Source organism: Pezoporus wallicus, unplaced genomic scaffold (genome assembly GCF_028554395.1).
Source record: "Pezoporus wallicus isolate ANWC-B61680 ecotype Strahan unplaced genomic scaffold, APGP_CSIRO_Pwel_v1 contig_4191, whole genome shotgun sequence".
NCBI lineage: Eukaryota > Metazoa > Chordata > Aves > Psittaciformes > Psittacidae > Pezoporus > Pezoporus wallicus.
In genome coordinates this window covers 269803-290188 of record NW_026641383.1, presented here as the reverse complement: position 1 = coordinate 290188, position 20386 = coordinate 269803, and the positions used below count along the sequence as shown (strand labels likewise).

The 20386-nt window shown below is 41.3% G+C and overlaps 1 protein-coding gene across 9 annotated transcripts in view; it reads right to left on the bottom strand.

The window, feature by feature from the left end:
• Positions 1-20386, bottom strand: part of EHBP1 (EH domain binding protein 1) — a 226612-nt gene that overhangs the window by 183429 nt on the left and 22797 nt on the right. For all 9 annotated transcript variants that reach the window (XM_057423435.1, XM_057423429.1, XM_057423432.1 and 6 more), the window contains exon 3: positions 10123-10180. In XM_057423435.1, coding sequence (XP_057279418.1) covers positions 10123-10180 — 58 coding nt within the window. The remainder of the gene's footprint in view (positions 1-10122; positions 10181-20386) is intronic.

Genomic DNA, 20386 nt, shown 5'->3' with positions numbered 1-20386 from the left:
GCATCTGAAGAAAGGAATTTTAAAAAAGGCAACATGAAAGAATCCAACTTCTACTATTTTGAAGTCCGCAAATTTCAGCCTAATCTCATTACTCTAAAGCAGGCCTGGATGTATTTCTGAATAGCTGAGCAAACAACACTGTTCACAGCTTTACTCCGCAAGCGTATTTCATAAGAAAAAGATGTTTTGTGAGCAGCAACACACACCACAGCAGTCGTACCTCTACCACAGCCACTCAGGCATCTCCCTTTCACGGGACCTGCAATTCCCAGGATTGTTCTCAGCTTGCCTGAACAATATTCAGCAGGCACAAGGCAGAGATCAGAGCCAGCCTGTCCTCATGTTGCACCCTGTAGGATAAATCAACTTCTCCTCTGTAGGAGCACTCCATCCTCTTTCCAAATACCAATTTTCACAAAGCTAATAGGAGCTCATGGCATGTCTGGAACCTGCATTTTCCTGCTGCTTTTGACCAATCCTGACAAATATGTCAGACTTTTGATGTCCAAGGTCCAGGCACTGACAGGCTGCTCAGCCGAGGATCGCTTGTTCCATTTATAAATAAAAACTAGAAAATGACCATTCACTGGTGCAGGCAACGCTTTACTTCAAGTCCTTGATCAGCATTGCTTCCCACCAGGAAAGTTCGTGAAACACAATAAACACACACATGGATATATATGTTTTTCTGTCACTGAAAGCGATAACCAGGAGGCAAGCCCTAGCTAGTGAGCTTTCAAAGCAAAGCTGCTCTGAATGTTATTAAGTCCACCTTTGGCTTTGAAAAAATAAACACTGTAGCACACAAACAGCATGACAGAAAAAGGTAACATCAGAAGGAGAAAGGGAAAGGGGAAAGCAAAGGGAGGAAAACACAGAGGAAGAGCTAACAACAACAATTTAAAATTAACATCGAAAATGTTATTCTAACACATATTTCCCATGTCAGTGACCTCTGTGCTGCCGTTTCTTGAAGTTACATCTGGCCTATGTTAAAAAACCTTTTCGGCTTCCAAACTATAAGCCTGGTCCTTGATGTGTGATCTGTCAGGCCACTTCCGCAAAGCAGAATTCCTAACACTTCCAGACAGGGGACTGCTGTCAAGGCTCAGTCAGTCAATGTATTAAGGTGAAGCACTGCATCCGTGAAGTACGTTTCCACCCTAATCCTCACCTCTAACTTGATTTCCCCTTGGGTTGTGCCTTCTAGGCCCACTTTTTTCTCATCTCCTATTATCCTTCACTAGCCGTGTCCATTGTTTCTGAAGCTAAGGCAACAGAAGTGGCTAAGCAGAAGTGACCTCCACCAGCAGCAGGTTCCTCAATCACAGCCCTCCCTTTGCCAGACTTATCTGATGTATCCAAGGGACAAGAGCCATGGCCTGGAAAAAGAAGCAGGAATGCTCTGTTGCATTTCAAGGAGAAAGGCAACTCCTCTCCTCCCTGCCAGTGGAAAATGACAGGACACAGCATAGCATGAAAGTCCTTTTAAATCAGGAAACAGGAGCTACAGGAGGGGTTGCTGAAATACCCTATAAATAGAGTAGGGCTGTGAATGACATTGTCCAACCTACAGCATTGCTCTGGCACAAAACTGAGGACTGTTTAAGAAAGGACGTGGAAGTGAGCCTACAGATTCACATGGGCGCTTCAAGCTACCCAGTTTTGAGATGTTTCCCCAGGTTTCTCTCTAAAATAACAGCAGTTACAATCCCATACAGCCAGCTTTGCAATGTACTGGACAACATCACTGTACGTGATGTTGTGAACATCATAACTGTTCTGCTGGCTTGAAATGGAAAGACACCTCTGCAGTTTCGGCCTCTGGTTTCAATGAGAAGGGAAGAGTCTTTAAAAATAGATCAGAATCAGCAACTTACAGGGGCCAGATAATCAAAATGTTCAGAGCTCCATATTATAAAGCACATAGAACACACCAAAGGGCTTACAAACTGTACCCCAAATTACTGAGACACTCCTGAAAGTACCAAATCTGTTGTCAAGCAGCCTTCAATAAATAGTCAATAACTTCAAACACAAAGACAGCACTCTGATAGTTGTCTCCATTCTCAATATTTGGTACTGCTTAAGCTATTATCAGCAAGGTCAGTCTCTCCACTCTTGCCAAGTGTCCACTTCTTGCTTGTACGAAACAGCAGAGTCTCTCACACCTCTCACCTCATGCATGGTCTAGACAAGCTCAAGTCTTGTTCTCCAGTACTTTCTGCTGGAAAGCACAAGAGTGGCCTTAATTTTATGAGTGGCTTAATCGTGGAAGTAACGTTTCCCAGCCCTGCTGAAACTCTTGTACTAAACTATCTAGTTCAACTGATGGCAATACATTGATTGAATAGAAGATGAGACTAGCTCACTTGAGGGCTGCCTTTTGTGCACCACTTTTCCTTATAATTACCCATCAGGGGCTGACCTTGACCTTATGAAATTGCCTCCCACTCTGCAGGCAAATTTGGTCTCCAAAATACAAATAACATTTCTGCAGAACTTGGAACACAGCAGGCAATTTGTAAATACTGTTATTTTTGAAGCATTCTCCTCCAATCTAAAAAGCCTCAGTTACTATCAATTCTCTGCAATATAAAGTGTATAAACATTTGTAAAACCAGTGTCAGACAAGGAGTTTTTTGGGTAGAAAACCCAACTAAATCTACATCAGATTTTTTTTAGCCAGTTCCTGGGGAAGGGGAAAAACAACAAAACATGAAAAAGACTGAACATAAACCTTCCCTTACAGTCACCGCTCAACTATCTAGGTAATAGCATATAAACAAAGTGATCTTTTAAATCTGAATAAAACCAGATAAAGTTGAAGACAGTCCCAAACCACAAATTTTGATTCCAAACATGAAGTTAATAAATGTCATCACCAGCTGCTCATCACTTCATGCAGAAGAAAATAACGCAGATGCAGGCAAATCGGCTAACTATAGTACATTATGGAAGTCACTTTCCCAGCCCCTGTATGTGTGGGATTTCATGACCTGGCACATGTGCCATTTCTATCATGACCAACTCACACTTTCTTGTCTCTATAAAAACCTTTCCTGACTCATCAAAACTAATATACCACATTATTTCAAGAGCCTGTCCTTACAGATGCTTTATGTTACCCATCTGCTTTCTCCCTTCTTCACTACCAACTCGTCTCATCCTGCCTCTGTTGTGCAGGATAATTGCATGCTACTGTCCTATAAGATCTTAGAGCTGACCATAATATTTTAAGCCTGCTGCAAATTATGGAACAGTTTATACTTACGAATCAAAACATATTCCTGTAGCCAAGCCCTCAATATTGTTTTTTTTTAAAAGCAAGAGTCAGAAACAGACCTACCATTGCTCCCCACCTGCAGCCCCAGGAGTGGCTTTAATGGGAGCCAGTGAGCTGCTGCTCCTTTTCTTTCCCTGATAAAACTCTTGCCAAGTGCCTACGATCAGACCAGCTCTGCTACTTGTCTCTGTGACAGGCTTCTCAGGGCACAGGAACCAAGCAGGAGCTTGACTGGTTCCAATAGCACCTAGGGCTGCTTATCTTGTAAGAATAATCCCTCTTCTTCAGCGTTATCCAGACAGAACACAGACAGGAAGAGGAAAGAAATAATGAATATTTTCCTTGAAGAGGAGGAGCTGACCTTAAGCAGGCAGATCTTTCATCTGGTGCCTCCATGCCAGCAGCATGGCTTGTGAAGATCAAGCACTGATCCAGTGTGCTCTTTGTGATGAGTCCCACCAAAACCATATATTCTCTGGGGGCAGCCAGAGATCAGTATGATCCCACTGCTAACAGACCTACTGGAAAAGCTATGGATTAGGAAAAGCTGCTAATTCCCCCCACCAAAGGAAACTTCAACTGGCAGTTTGTGGATGGCTTCTTGTTCTTCCTCTGTATCATAGCTCAGCATCACAAAGGGAGGAGACAAATTAAAGACCATACTCCAGACTACAGCTGCATCCCCATGATACTCTTGAAATCACTGCGCTTGGCCCTCCAATTAAGAGAGGCTGGGCACCAGAATAACACTCCTATCGCACTCCCACCCTGGGATGCAGTCCAAAGGAGGAAGTTCAAAGCCCTGGAAACACCAGGCAGCCTTTGTTCAACCCACTGATGTCAGTGTCCCTTGAGAGGAGGGACAAGGAAACTAGCAGATTCCCACAGGTCTTCCTTTGAACGTCTTCAATTCATCAGGATGCACGTGTTACAACTAGAACTAAGCATCCATGTATTACTGATGAAAAACTACAGAAACCCCGATAAGCTTGGCAAATGAGCAAAAACTCATCTTCACTAAGAAACAGATTCTCTAGCACTGGGATAGCTGTTCAAGCTTAATTTCACACACACTCATTCAGGATATATTCCTTAAATGTATGATTCATGCTGTTTCTTTCACCAAACTTTGCCTTATTCAGAGTCCACAACAGGTGATGCTCAGATGAAGAGCTACCTCCCCTTCTCACCAAGCCCTTCCTGGCCTTACCTATTGGGCTTCTTATTTAAAACAAACACACACCCCAACAAGACCCTGAATGCAGTGTATTCAGTGGGGTGTATTTTTCTCATGGTTTTCTAGGACATCCACCACCGTACACCTCAAAATGTCACGAAAACTTAACTTTATGGGGTGCCTGTAAAAAGGAAAGATATTATAGTCCCAAATTTCCAAGCCCTGAAAGAACAGCTGATTTCCACTGATTTGGTATGGTCTGCTTAAATCACAAATGACTTAACTTTATAGAGATTAAGCATGAAATCTTCTGTTTTGTCTTCCAAAGCAGACTTTTTCACTTTAGCTGTTAATGGCTGCTCAACACTGATGCAAATCAGATCCCATGACCCAGACACCCACAAAATAGAAAGACACATCAAATCTGGCTTTAGTACTCTATCCAGCCTCAGACAGGAACTTTGTAGATGACAATGGGACAAAACTGAACTCCCCAAGGCAGCATTTAACTATGTAACAGTGAGACAGTCTTTTCTGTTCATGCTGTATATATATACCTTCTTTAACAAACACCCTCCAGCTTCATTGATTAAGCAGTTCCACTCCCCACTCAGTCCTCAAGCTCTCCCTTACCACTGTCTGCTGGCAGCAACGCTGTAAAAATCTAGCTGTAAGTGCCTTATTGAAAACTATAACATATGCCCAAAATGGTACAAACTAACCATCAGAATGACTCATCCTATTTTTGACCACTTACATTTGCAACCCAATATAATTTAGTTACTTTACCAACAAAGTGAGAAGCTCCGGGAGTGCCATTACAGAATTGTGCTGGTCCCAGGCAGCCACCAGCACATCAGAATCACAACATGCCTCTGTAACCCCAGTCATTGAAGAAGCTGGTAATGACAGGCAAGCCAATGAAGTAGCCAGAAGAGGCAACAGATTGCCAAGGACAGCAACATATGTGACCCAACTGCTGCTTTATTCATGGTATGTCCTTGAAAAAAAGCTGGGCATGCTGCTGTGGACAAGGGATCCTTTTCACTCCCCGTCCCCATTTCTCTTGAAGCTGCTCTTACTGTTAAAGTCCTACCCCTGTTCCCACTATTGTCCCTTCTCTGTGTTTAAACAGTTTTTGATAAACTTGCAGCAGAAGTGCTGAAATCACAGGCAAGGCACCTTCTTTCAGCTTTGATACAAAAAGGATCTTTGAAGAATAATTCTGTCAGGCTCTCAGAAGCAAGTGCAAATTTAATTCTTCAGAGGTGTATTATTCAACCATATGCCTGTATGTGTTCACAGGAAGAGCAGAAAGTACCTCCTTGACATCACGGCAACATCTCTTTTCAAATTGAAATTTCTTAGTTCAAAGCCTAGGAACGCGAGAGCATCTCAGTGAAATGAAGGTAAACATATTTACAACACATTTTTCCCTTCTTCTACATTAGAACAAAGGCATTCCTCCCTCACTGAAGAAATGAAAGGGCAAATCCAAAATCCCAGGGCCTGAAAACCTGTGGCAAACATGCCAGTGTGACAAGCTACCAAAGAGGAAAAGTTAAGCAAGTCCACTGCTACAAGCTCCACCTTCAGCCCCACATATCCAACTTCGAAGACAGACAATGGCTCCAGAAAACAGATGATTTGCCCCCTCCCCAAGCTGAAAGTTCATTTTGGCTCTAGGATTGCTCACTAGTTCTGTCAAATATAACAAGATCGCAAATCACCATCTTCTGCAAACCCCTGACACAACAATACCCAACATACAGAGCCATTGTGTCTTGACACCCCTTTAAAAAAGCATCAAAATCAGACTTGCCCAGAGACAGGAGATCCCAGATTAGAGCTGTAACTTAAACCCACATTAAGGCCAGTAACTACTGGATACATTTATGGTCCTGAATCCATCCATCAGACTGCCATTTAGACGCTCTTCCTAAATGGTTATTGCTTTTCATTTTCAACACTGTAACTTAACATATCTACAGCTCCTATCCTACGGTTTCCCATCACTAAAACATTTAGATTGGTGCCCATGTTGTCTCCCATTATTTCTTCTAATTAAGGAACAACTGTAGTTTACTTGGAAAGAAAGTACGTGGGCCAGAAGACATACAAGAATCAGAGAGAACCACAAACATCAGGGCTGCAAAGGACATCAAGAACTCAGCTATCATCTCAATGGTTTAAAGTTATATTAGTTAAGCAGGCCAGCCCCAGCATATGTCCATAGCACCATCATACCATCTTCCAAGTTGCAGCACATTTTTGATTAATGTATCTCTTGTACTTTCCCAGTACAAGACAGCTACTGCAAAGAGTCCAGCCAAGGGCCATGAAAATGTTTAAGGGACTGGGTCACCTCTCATAGGAGAAAAAGCTGAGAGAGCTGGGACTGTTTGGCCTGGAGATGAGAAGGCTCAGGGGAAGGGGGATCTTATTAATGTCTATAAATGCCTGAAGGGAGGTTTGCAAAGATGACAGAGCCAGGATCTTCTCAGTGATGCCCAGCAACAGGGCAGTGAGCACAAAGTAAATCAGGAGGCTCGCTTTGAACATCAGGAACATTTTCTCACAATGAGGATGACCAAGTACTGGTAAAGGTTGCCCTGAGTGTTGAGTCTCCCATGTGGAGATATTCAAAAGCTCTCTGGACACAGTCCTGGGCAACCAACCACCTCTAGGTGGCCCTGCTTGAGAAGGTGTGTTGGACCAGATGTCCTCCAGCAGTCTCTTCCAACCTCAATAATCCTTTGAGTCTGTGAGCTATCTGTAAGGGACATCCTCTGTTATCCACAGTGACCTTAAAGTTCAGAAATCATAACCTCTGAAGAAGTCTTTACAACATATTTACAGTAAGGTAAGACCTCATCTCTCTCCTCTTCTCAAAGAAGCTGAAAACCATTACCGTTTTGTACTCACTGAGCCCAGTGTCCATAAAAAATAAAACAAAAGGAAATATTCATTGATTTGCTTCCAACAAAGCAATTAGATGAAAGAAATAGATTGAATAAAGTATTTTACTGGCAGGATGACTAACAGATCAAGAACACTTATTGATCTTTAGTCTTATACCCAAACAGCTCGAATTGTACCAACTACCTAAGTTTTAAAATTAACTCTATCCTCTGCCCTCACCTTAGGACCACTCAGCCTCTTTCACAGAGCTTTCATGGGATCTTACTAAGCATGAATTAATTAGTTAAGAAAAGACTTTGGAGTTTCAGGTAAATGTGCCAGTTTATGCAAGAGTTGCTTCTACGGGCTGGTGATCAAAAGAGAGGACACTCATGGGAAGACATATCCTGGAACTTTATGGCCCAGCTGAAAAAACTTCAAGCCCAAAAAGCTGAGCTACTGTGAGAAAATCCTCTCACTTCAGTGAAACGTTTCCATTGGAGCTTATAGCATCATGCCTGTAACACTACAGGCAGAAACCCATTGCTTCACAAAGCCCTACTGGACTTTTGTTAGGGCTTCTTTTTCTGACCATATTCTGAACTTCATCAAAGCTGTCATGCATTGACAAGTACCTTACTTCTCACCAAGCTTTTCAGGGTTACAATGATCATGTAACTATTGGATTTACTGTTCTGTACTATCTTTGTGCTCTCTGTTCTAAAGAAATTAAATGAAGCCAGAATAGATAAGTTCTCATAGGGTAAATTGCAACAGATTCCATACATCAGCAGTTATTCCCTAAGTATACACCATGCTATAAATTCAAGGTAACCTGAGCTAGTTTATCTTTAAATGAAAGAGGAACAGTCTGACTGGCTTTCCTGAGGAGTACAAACATGGAACAGGAACAGTTATCTTGGAAAAAGTGCCACACTAAGTTCACATCCTTATTTACTCACCAGGCATCACTTTTGGGTTTTCATATCCTAAAGCAGAATTTAGGATGCACACACTAGAGCAGGCATTTGGTTGTGTACTCACTTTCAGCCAGTAATCAGTCTTTAGATAAAACAGCTTAGACCTCAAGTTAAAAGGCAAAATACAGCAACTAGGCATGACAGTGAGGAAAAATAAATCAGAAAATGAGAAGTACCAGTAACAAAGACTCCAAAGCTTCTCCTGAGTAGGGTAGGAAACTTTATATCACATTTTCTAAACATTTAAGTTCTTCAGCACATAATTATTCCAAGACAGCTTCTCTGTCATGGGTGCCCTCTCTCCACCATCCCAGAGTTCTCTTCCAAGCACCATTCTGAGTCACATGCATACACCAAAAAAAGGAACTCAGACTGTCTATTTAACTGAAATGTTAGAGAACTATTAAAAGGCTGAGTTAGATAACTTCATTTCCAGACAAGACCACTTGCCATAAGCCCAACCAGGGTAAGAGGCAATAGCTGTAGGGAAAGGGAATGAGCAAGTATGGCTGAGTTAGCTCAAAGAGGGAATGCTCCTGGGAAGGGAGGAAACCAAGCATGCCCCTGCAGACCTGCCCAGTGGTTAGGACACTTCTTTCCCCCCCAGTCATTTGTGTTGCCCTTCTCAAGCTTTTGGACAGATGGGGACAGCCCTATACTAGAGGACACCAGGCAACAAAAGAAAACCTGCAATAATACCAGCATTCAAAGGCCTTTGATTGCCCACTGTACACATGAAATAGGCTCTTTGCCTCCCTAGGCAAAAACAACTGACTGCTAGGACTGTTACTAGGCAATAATACAATACCATAGAAGACATTATCATGTTAGACCCTGAAGAGGTTTAGAAATGCTTGCCATTTGTTTCAATCTCAGTGTAAATGGTGAGTGTTGGGGGGTGGTTGAAGCTTCATTTTCTACGGAAGCTAAGACACACACCCAGACTCTTGCCTTTTCCTTCACCTCAGACCCACAGGAGGCTCAACAGAGACTAGCTGCATCTTGCCAGTAAAATTCAGCAGTTTAAAACTGAGCATCATTTAACAGAGAGATAGTAATCTCAAAAAGCTTTTAGATTTCTTACTGCAGGATTAAAAGTAAGATGAAGCTCACACAAGGGAGGGCTAGTCTGCTTGCAAACTTTTACATATCTACAGAACCCCCAACCCTATACAAGACAGACTTTATGAATGCCCAAATACTGGACAGACTTCACTTGGAGCATCCCTTTCCTCAGGCTACTAAGTCATCAGCCATAAAACACAAATTCACAGGCTTCCTCACAGTGTTTGGGGAAATAAAATGTTAAAATTCAACTCAAAGATACACTATTGGGCTGAAAGAGCCCGCTTTGATGCTTTTATTTGTAGCATTTTCAAATTGTGACATAGCCTCTTACCCAGACTTTATCTTCCTATTGCAGAGAGGTCAGATTCTTTATTACTTATTTTTAATTATGTTTAATACACTTCTAGTAGTGAGCCAGATCCTCCTTTCTAATTAGGTCTAGCAATTAATAACTGAAATTGAACTGATGATGATACAGTTCTGCTAAACAAATAACTGAAGCTGGAATAAGAGTTAAGTGTTTCCATAAATTAGTGCTGACATCAACAGCAGCTTATTCTGAACTATACGTATAAAGTAATTATATGAGTTAAAAACAATTAAAAGTATTTCTCATTTATTTGGCTGCTCCTCATACTCAAGAAACTGGTCCCTCAAACTGTTGACCCTGCTCGTCACCAAAGCTGGGACTTATTAAGCAATTGACTAACCTTAGAGGATTTTCTTCGGCTTCTTCTTGTCCAAACCACCACTAGTTTATCTGGCTGCCTGTTGAAGATAAGGAAGAAACAGCTTAATTTACAATATGATCCATATGTAAACAGTTTATATTAAAACTCTTGCAACACATAATGACATCCTTAGTGGATCATTATCTCTTAGAAATAGCTCATCTAAAAACCACTCTCTGCATCAGTCATTTAACAGGAAAAATAACATGTATTTATAGAAAAAGGCTGTCCTTCAGTCTGGACACTAATGTCATCATTCTCTTCCTGCTCTCCTTGCCTGTGGGCATCTCCCCAGAGCCAGCAGCACACCCGAGCAGAAACTCATTCATGGGGCAAAGAACAGGATCCAGCCTCTTTAAAGATATGTTGGAAGCAATCCGGTACCCAAAATAAACATCAGTGCAAATGAGAGCTTGAATTTCTATGCAGACACATTGAAAAGGTACTGCTAATTAGCAAAGAAAACAGGCAATTTCACTCCTTCATCCCCAAAGGATTATTTTTTTTTACTTGAATACTTCAAGGATCAAGTCTTATATTATGCCTCAAAATCTCCTTGGATGACCATAGATGGATAAATCAGCACTTCCTCTAACAACTCATAAGGACAAACCTGCAGAAACTCAGTGGCTCTCCAAGCAATTATTTATTTGGTAATTGTAACGAATGTAGATAGAAACCCCAATAAAGGGCACTTCCAGCACAAATTATTTTCCCTTTAACTGTCTGAGGATTTATTTCTTGGTTAATAGTTAAAGCCCTGTTACTTCTACCTTATTAGTTTTACAACTGTCTCTGATTTTTGATATTGATCTAACTTCCAGGCGGGTTTTTTTTTTTCTTTTTTTGACCATGATACACTTCCCATCTTATGACTGCACTTCTGGTCTCACTTCAGACCCATGACCCCTCTCTTCCGGAGACTCCTGACCCTCCATTCCAGCTTCATTTTCTGGCTGATGACCCAAATTCCATCAAGAAGCCTGACTGCAAATCCAGTCAGGCTTCTTGATAAAATCTCCACTTAGAAGTACTAAACCTGCAACTCTGCCTGGGGAAAAAAAATGCTGATAAGATTTTCGTGTTAAATATATACATATATTTATAAATGGGGGAGGGGATATGGATGGTACTGAGAAAAAGTCAAGACACAATGTGCTCAAACCATATTAACAGATGCATCCAAAATAAAATCCACACAAGTATTCTAAATAAAAAAAGCAGTGTTCACAGTGCTATCCTCATATTTCATCACAGGGAGACTACTTGCTTCATAACTAACTTTTCAAATGAAAACCCAACTGGTTTAACAGTCATTTTAAGCACTGAAGTGCTGGCCACCTTCCCATGCATCACCCATGACTTAAACACCAACAGAACTAAAGTTCTTCTGAACCACAGAGTTAAAGGTCGGTCCTGTGAAGAAAATGAAAACAGAAGCTTTTATTTGCTATTCTGTAGTGCTCCTTTCTCCTTTAATATATCCCTTCATTTCCATGTTGGAAAAATAATAATAATTTGAAAGTGAGATCATCTACTGCATTTTAAGCTCTGTAAATTCACTCTTACAGCTTGTGTAGGTGACCTAAACCATAGACTGGCTCTACTTGTGGTTCCTCCTGCAAAACCTGGCTTGGTAAATGAGGTCATGGTGGTGTACTTCGAAAGCTTTTTGCTCACTTGGTATTGGGTGCATTAGGTTCTCATCTGTTGGCATACACCCCTACTCACTTTGCTGGGAACTGTTCGTGCCACTGGGAAAAAAAAAAACACCCCCAAGCAATTTCCTTGAAGCAAAGCAATCCAAACTCATGCCTGTGATAAACAATTTTTCTGGAGGGATTTCACTTTGTACTTTAAAGCTGACTCATTTCAGAAACTAGCTTGTGAACCAGATTTAATTTAACCTTGACTCATTCAATCCTAAACTTGCCTCTGAGAGAAAAGAAAAATAATGCCAAAAGCAGGGGAAAGTGGAGGAGAGAAGGAAAAAGAAAGAAGTTAAAAGAAGTTGAATTCCTGCAGTACCAGTGGCCACACGGAAGTCAACCCTCCCTCCAAGAGTGGGGCTCTGTGCTCCAGGAGTCACACAAATGCTCAGGTGTACAGGAACACCAGCTATCAGAAACATGTAAGAGACAAAAATACATTCTTGATGGTATAATTAGTAGTTCATGAAAATACTGAATTCCAACACATGGATTTCAAGAGTAAATTTCCACAAGCTTTCATCAGAAGAGCACTCAGGTCTCCAGAGATCCCATGAGGGAGGCTAAGAAGGATTCTACGCAGCTCTTTCCTTTCCTGCAGCTTCAGCAACAGTGATGGCACTTTATCACTCTAGATCTGTTTTGATCTTGTCTTACTTATTTTGGCATCAGAAGTATTTTTTTGTTACAATGGCACTGGACCTAACCTTCCACATTCTTCCCAGGGGAGAAACATGCCATAAGCAGGAAGAGTGAAGCAGCACACCCAGCTCCATATGGTGCCAACCTCTAAACCAGGAGGCTAACCCCAATGGACATGGCCCAAGGACAGTTACACACAATGTTTGTGCAAACAAACAGACCAAGAGCAGCAAGACACCAGAGCAAAGCAAGGAAAGAGGAGTCAGTGCCAAAGTGGGTCAATTCAAAGCAGGAATGAAACCACATGTGCATTCCTGCAATGCAGATACTTTTTAGTTACAGGGTACTCTCGAAGAGACCAGTAGCTATGCCAGATGCTTAAAAACAAAAGAGAGTGAAAAGGCTATATGTAAATAAAAAGGGTTATTTTGTAAACTAAGTAGCATGAAACAATTCGTCAAGGGTTATCATGCCTCAATACAGAAATCCTTCCAAGTCTGGACAGAGAAATAAGGAAAACCAGAGATGGGCAGTAAAACACAAAAGCTGTCTGCTATGATACTGGTATGCACATGTCCCACATTGGTAGCTGACCTTACATTTAATTCAAATTCTTTAATTTAAACTGTGCTATTGCTTGCTCAGAAACAGCTGGTGCTTCAATGCACCAGTGGGAGCTGCATCTGCATCACATGCACACACAGTTATCACCAAGCCTGGATTTATTTCCCAATTTTGAAGAACTCCCCCTCTGCCAGGGATATAAAGAAATACACTAACATGAAAAAGCCAACCAGAGTCTCAACTCTGCCTGAGAAGACCAAACCACGAGCAGCACTTGCTCCCCTAGGCTCTTTGCACCAGTATATTTATTTTGTTAAGTATTAAGTATATGCTGCTCCTTCAGCTTCAAGTACAAGAGAAGTTCACATCCAGAGGTACTTTGCCAAAACAAAACAAGGAAGGTCATCACAACATGGAGGCAGAAAAATTAGCAAAATGGAAAGGGGAGAAATGAGAAAAGTAGTAAATATCCCAAAGGATGAGTTTCCCCACTAAGTACCACATGCTTAACTGAAACAAATCAGAAAGAACAGCAGGTTCTTAAGGGATTTACTTCAAGAAAGTCACAAATGCAACAACTTAAAATATCTCCACAGAACTGTTTTACAAATGAAGAGCAACCTTCCACAATCTGTTCCTTGCTCTTTTATGCCAAAAGACTTCTAGAACAAAAAGCCCAGCTCATATTTTAACCAGCATTCAAGGTTATTAGCAATGCCTCAGTTCTAGGAAATGGCCAAAACCACATAATGCAGTTTGCTCATTTGAAGCATTTCAGTAACATTTCTTACTTCAGGCTCTTCTCCTCCTTCAATGTCATAAACCTGGGCTGCTCATTAACCAGTAACAAAAGCAAATAAAAACACTTCTGCAGAATCAGGCTGAAGATCAGGTTTAGTATCCTTTATGTTTACTTTTTAAGCTCAGAAATCGTTCCAAATACAATATCCACAATGGTGCAAGCTGAACAAACACTAATGATCAGTTATGAAATAAAATAAGCTAAAATTCATTTCCTGTGCTGCACAACCAACATTTCTCATTTCTTTAAAGCCATCAAAGACTTTTAGATAGTCACTTCTTCAGTAGTCAGTATGTTTAAGGTAAGGAACTGCTAACCCTAGGAGAATGGGGCTGGGGAAAGAACTGGGTTTTAGCTGAAGAACCACATCTCCATGCTGAGTAATTGCTTCAATCTATACAATTCAACACCACCAACCTCTCAGTGGGAGTACTTAACGCTGTACTGGAAGCTGACACAATCGCCTTGGTGGTGCTTTACACTTCACCCTATGCCAGTATGCAGCATTGCCAAGGGAGGAGTAGGCACTGGGAGGGGGAGCTGCAGAAAGCCACCAGCACTGGGGCATCAGCTGCTACCACCATGAAAGGCAGGGATACATGGGAAGTACTGAAAGATCCAGCTTGGACCTAAAATATCGTATTTTATAAAGCTTATCATAAACTTGTATTTGCAATTCACTCATTTTTATGTGGTTCACAAGAAACTACTCCTGAAGAAAGGCAATTTATAGTAGTAAACTTATTTTATTCTTTATAAGTGAAACCTACTCAGCAAAGCAGCAGGGAAGATTGCGATTTCAGAGTTTGTGGCTCAAATAAAGAGCTTCATCACTGCCCTGCACACTAAGTAACTAAAATAAGAATTAAAATACAGGTGAGTAAAACATCTATAATTCAAAACCATGCCTGCTTTTCCTGTCAGATGGTAGCCATGATTCTGGGATCTTCAGTTCTCCCACTGAAACAATTGATTTAAAAAAAAAGAAAAATAAAAAGAGTGATAAAATACTAGAATCAGACTTTCAATATCCACAGTTATTAAATAACGTAATAAAAACATTCCACCAACTGGGAAAAATAAAACCCAACTATGTAATCTGATCTTTACCTTAAATGTCACAAATTTTGCCAATTGAAAAGGACATTGTGCAAGATTCAAGGTCTTCTGAGGTTTGCTTTGATCATTCCAGGAAATATTTGGCACAATCTTTTGATTACAGAACTCTCCAAAGATCATTTGTGAAAGAAGGACATAAAAGCTACCAGTCTCTCCTGTTAGCTCTCATTTTGTAAACCTTTCAGCAGAAGCAGGTAACATTAACCAGGACCTATTTGTCTACCAAAGTTACTCTTTGATAACCAGAAAAAGCCTGTAAAAGAGTTACATTTAGACTCTATTGTTGAAAAGAACTTCAAATGCACTTAATTATGGCCACTGCAGCCAACAGCAAGACCAACTACTAACAAGCTTTTGGTGAGAGAAAACAGGTAACGGTATTTGTTTGCAACAAGGTATCATTAAATTCAATAACACTGAATAATATTTCAATGCCTGTAACACACATGGTACCTTTTTTGTTTGAACATGGACACGCTACAGTCTGCTTATTTGTCTGCATATTTGTTTTGGCATCAAATTGCTCAAGTGTTGGGTTTTGTCTTATCCTCCTTCCCTCCCTTTTTTTTAAATTCAGTTGAGCTTGTTTTATCCTTGCTGTGTTTGATTTGAGCTGCATTAACCACTACAGGCTGCTAGATTACTTTTGTGAGGCAAGCTTAAAAGAGTATAATTACCAAGAGAAGCAGCAGGGTTAGCACAATAGCATGCAGATGCACCTATTAAAGGATAAAAATAATTACTTGAGCACTAATGTCAAAGTACATCTGATAAGATTTTTTTTCTAATAACCTTTTGTCCCCTCTGCATTGTGCACACCAGCATGACATGCAAGGCTGTCATTAGGAACCAATCCCCCCCAGCACACAGCTTTCTCCATGACTGCTGGAATGCTATCAAGGCTCTCTGCTGGTCTCTTAGAAATAAATGTGATCACTTCTATGCCACCATTCATTTGGGATGAATATTACTTTTCCTCATTTTACATTAAAAAAACCTCTTTGAAGTGAAACCTTGCTCTGGGACCTATTACCATTAGCCAAGGAATTAACCAAGCAACAGCCTTTTGCATGCCTTTTACTAAATTTTTTTCCATCTGAATTTCCTGTTGGTCATGATCACTGAAATTCCACAGCTGCCTACAAATCTGGGAAGTTCTGTCAAGTCACCGCCGATGCTTTAAACAGGCCCAGGGACACTGGTAAGAATGATGTCATGTGTTGATGCATTTGCCAAATGAGCCCTCTTGCTGAGCAAAGGTACAGCATTGACTGCAAAAGCCAGAAACACCAAGAAAATAAAACACGATGCAGACAGAACACATCTGAGCTAATTATAAGATGAAGCACATTAAGAGATAAAGATCTGCATTTCAGAAAGGGACTTGGGGAATTCTTTCCCACCCCCCCTTTAACTTGCACAGTGCAAGTTAAGGGTATTCAAAACACCCTGCACCCAGACATCATTCAACATAGTTGTACAAGATGCCAAGTCACATCCACCACAGAATTAAGGTAGGATGGCTGACGTGTTCACCTGGCCTAGCCTGTCTGCTCCCACTTCACAGCAGACTCCCACATCAGGCCTGTGAACAGGCTTCTGAATCACCTCACAGTGTTACCACGCCAGACTGCCTGAGTCAAAACAGCTCTCTCCCAACCTAACTCATGTAGAATATGCATCAAGCCCCTAAATTGAAACAAAGCTTGCTCTTCCCTCACTGCAACCATCCAGTAGTCACTGCAAGGCTGGGAAATTTCAACAGAGAAATCACTAAAACAGGCACAGCAGGAGGACACCACAGCTGAGACCCCTCCACTGCCACATCTTTCCGTGTCTGCTTTCTAGTAGAACCAGGGAAGTAATAAACCCCCTGTACTTGGCACTGATAAGGCCTCACCTCAAATCCTGTGTTCAGTTCTGGGCCCCTCACTACAAGAAAGACATTGAGGTGCTGGAGCAGGGCCAGAGAAAGGCAACAGAGCTGGTAAAGGGTCTGGAGCACAAGTGTGATGAGGAAGACCCAAGGGAACTGGGGGATTTAAGTCTGGAGAAGAGGAGGCTTGGGGGGGGGCTTACTGCTCTCTACAACTACATGAAAGGAGGATGGAGCCAGGAGGTGGCTGGTCTGTTTTCCCAAGTAACAAGTGATAGGACAAGAGGTAATGGCCTCAAGCTGCATCAGGGAAGGTTTAGATTGGATATTATAAAAAATATCTTCAGAAAGAGGGTCATCAGGCATTGGAACAGGCTGCCCAGGGCAGCTGTGGAGTCACCATCCCTGGAAGTGTTCAACAACCTTATAGATGAGGCCCTTCGTGACATGGTTTCGTGGTGGACTTGGCAGTCCTAGGGTAATGGTTGGACTTCATGATCTTAAAGGTCTTTTCCAACCTAGTTTATTCTCCTAAATTTCTTCCCACCAGCGGTCTCCATATTTTTTCGAGACTACCCGAGCTGCTGAAAAGGAAGGATTTTCCTTGTGAGCTGAATTTTAGGGGGTTTTAATACATTTGCAGCTAAAACAAACTGGCCTCTACAAGACTTATGTCTTGAGATTATGCTTTGCTTTTCAAAAGAAGCCCTAGTCTGATTTTGGTTGGTTTACACAAAAAGGGACATAGCAAGACACTATTACTATTTTACAAGTGCAGTCAGATCCACTGAATCTGAACAGTATCTGTTTGCAAGGCTGAGCATGGAATGGGTAGTATGTACTACTGATGACTTGGTTTTCTTAAGCCAAACACAAATGAAGTTTGCAGAATGAGCTGGATTAAACAAAGCCCAAGTTCATCCATAATTCAGAACGAGTGACAAGGACAGATTCAACTTCATTTTACAAGGAGTTATTGCAGTACAGAATCTGAAGCAAAACAAACTCAAAAGGACTACCTAGCAAAATATTTTCTTAAAGCTTTCTGCAACAGAATTTTATATTGCAGAATACACAAACTGACTTCAGTCTTCAGAAACTGTGCTCTTTAACATCCTTTTGGCAGTAACAGGCGAATGCTTTGACTAGTCCCTGATTTCTTTGTTACACCCAGCTGTCCTCCATGTAGAAGCTTTCTTTGCCTGATCGAATTTAGCCTTGCTTGTCTCAAGGAGGGGTTAAGAGTACTGTACTAGAAGGACCAAGTGGATCTCTTATCTCCCCTATAATCATAGACACTCCCTTTAAGCAGACATTTATTGCAGCAATGCTTAGTCCACACATTTACCCTAGATATCCTACCACATCAGAGCTTAGAAACACCTCCCAGTATGCCATAACTAACAATGCCTATAGAAAATAGGAGCTGCTGAACAGCATCTAAAAGCTTGCTTGTATAATACCATTTTCCCAGTCAAGTAAGTTCAGAGCATTAGAACACCACTAACTGCACATTTTTGTGCCTGGCTAGTGGGGGCTAAAGCTAACTGCCAGGGAGGAGTACAGGCTAACAAAGCCATTCAGACAAACCATAAGTGGAAAGAGTGGAGCGTGTTGCTTCATAGCGGAAAGTTCACAGGAGGCTACCATGAGTCAGGTCTTTCTCAGATGCCTGATTTTCCTTTTTATGTTTTTTTATTTTTCCCCAGAACATTTGATCTTCTACATTTTAACAATAATGAACTAATGGGTTTTTTAAGAAGCTTTAAGTTTAGAGGTTGGCTTTACATTTAGAAGTTGTAGGTTGCTTTTCCCAAGCAGCCCATGGCAAGAGCAGGCACCCCACAAACCTGCTTGAACAGTCCGCTCAGTCCCAACCCACAGTGAACTCACTATGCTGATCCTCTTCCCTGCAGAGCTGAGGCCTGACTACTGCCAAGTGAATAAACACAAACCAGTTAGAAATCAAACTCATTTGCACCTTGGACTTAACATTGTATTTGAAAGCTGGTTTAAGTGAAGTGCTAGACCATCTCTGTTATGACAGATGTGCTGAATGAAGACCTTCACGCACCTAGGCTCCACATCCCACACTTCCTTAACAAGACACAGGATCAGTGCTATCTCCCCCTCTCCATGTAAAACAATAAACCAGATCAGTAATAAAAACCAGAGAAACACACTTTTAGTAAATTTGATCAAGGAAACTAGGAATTTTGAGTTCAAGTTTCAGCTCCTGTCCTCATGAACTATACAGCCATCAGAAAATTTTAAGGCAGACACTGAGCAGCACCACCAACCCTCCCTTTGATTTTAGTCATGTTCCATGACCTACTTATACCTCTATCTAGAGATCAAAGATAATCTCTGTACAACAATGTATGTGCATTACTGAGGATACCTTAAACTACTGCATTATCCTTTCTTATTTTGAAGCACTACAAGTGTAAATGTTAGATGCATTCTCACAATAAAAAGTGCAAAAAAGCATGACTAAAATAAAACTCTGACGAATGCTGCCTGAAACGTAGCTTCAACCCGTCAAGAAATAAATTCCCATATTAAACAAGATATTCCTGTACTAAAAATATGCAAGAGGCTTCTTACAGAATCATAAAATGGTTAGGGTTGGAAAGAACCGTAAGATCATCTAGTTCCAATCCACTGGCACACCATCATCAGTTTTAATCAGATCCCACTGCAAAACAGATCCTATTACATTTTGCATAATTATTTTTTCCAAACAGCATTTAAACAGAAGGCAGTTCTGGTTTTCAATCTGGGAACAGGAGAGAAAAAAAATATTTTTCTACAATTCTTAAAGAACAGAACAAAAGTCTGCATCTTTCACCAAAACCACAGTGTTGGGAAATGGAACTATTCACAACAGAATTTTTCTTCTCCAATTTGGCTAAAATAGACTTAAATTCTGCATAGCCTACTATAAGCAATTAAAGGAGAGAATGATCTTTGCTGTTCTTACTGCCTGGGCAAGTTACACACACATCAGATTCAAGAACAAAGGTTTTGACTTCTGTTCCACAGAGACTCCGATATCCACATTAGGACATGGGTCATAGAATAGTTAGGGTTGGAAAGGACCTTAAGATCATCAAGCTCCAACCCCCCTGCCTTGGGCAGGGACACCTCACACTAAACCATGTCACCCAAGGCTCTGTCCAACCTGGCCTTGAACACCACCAGGGATGGAGCATTCACAACTTCCCTGGGCAACCCATTCCAGTGCCTCACCACCCTCACAGTAAAGAATTTCCTCCTTATATTCAATCTAAACTTCCCCTGTTAAGTTTGAACCCGTTACCCCTTGTCCTATCATTACAGTCCCTAATGAAGCCTTAGAAGCGTGTTAATGCCTCCAACATCCTCCTCTCTTTGCAATCCACGCACTCAACCTGAAGAAAATTACAGTTCAGCATGGTCAGGAGTAGGAGAATCTGGTGTTGTGTATCTTCCAAAGCTCCCAAGCCAACAGCAGCAGGGTTTTCTTCTCAGCCCTGATTCTGGCATCTC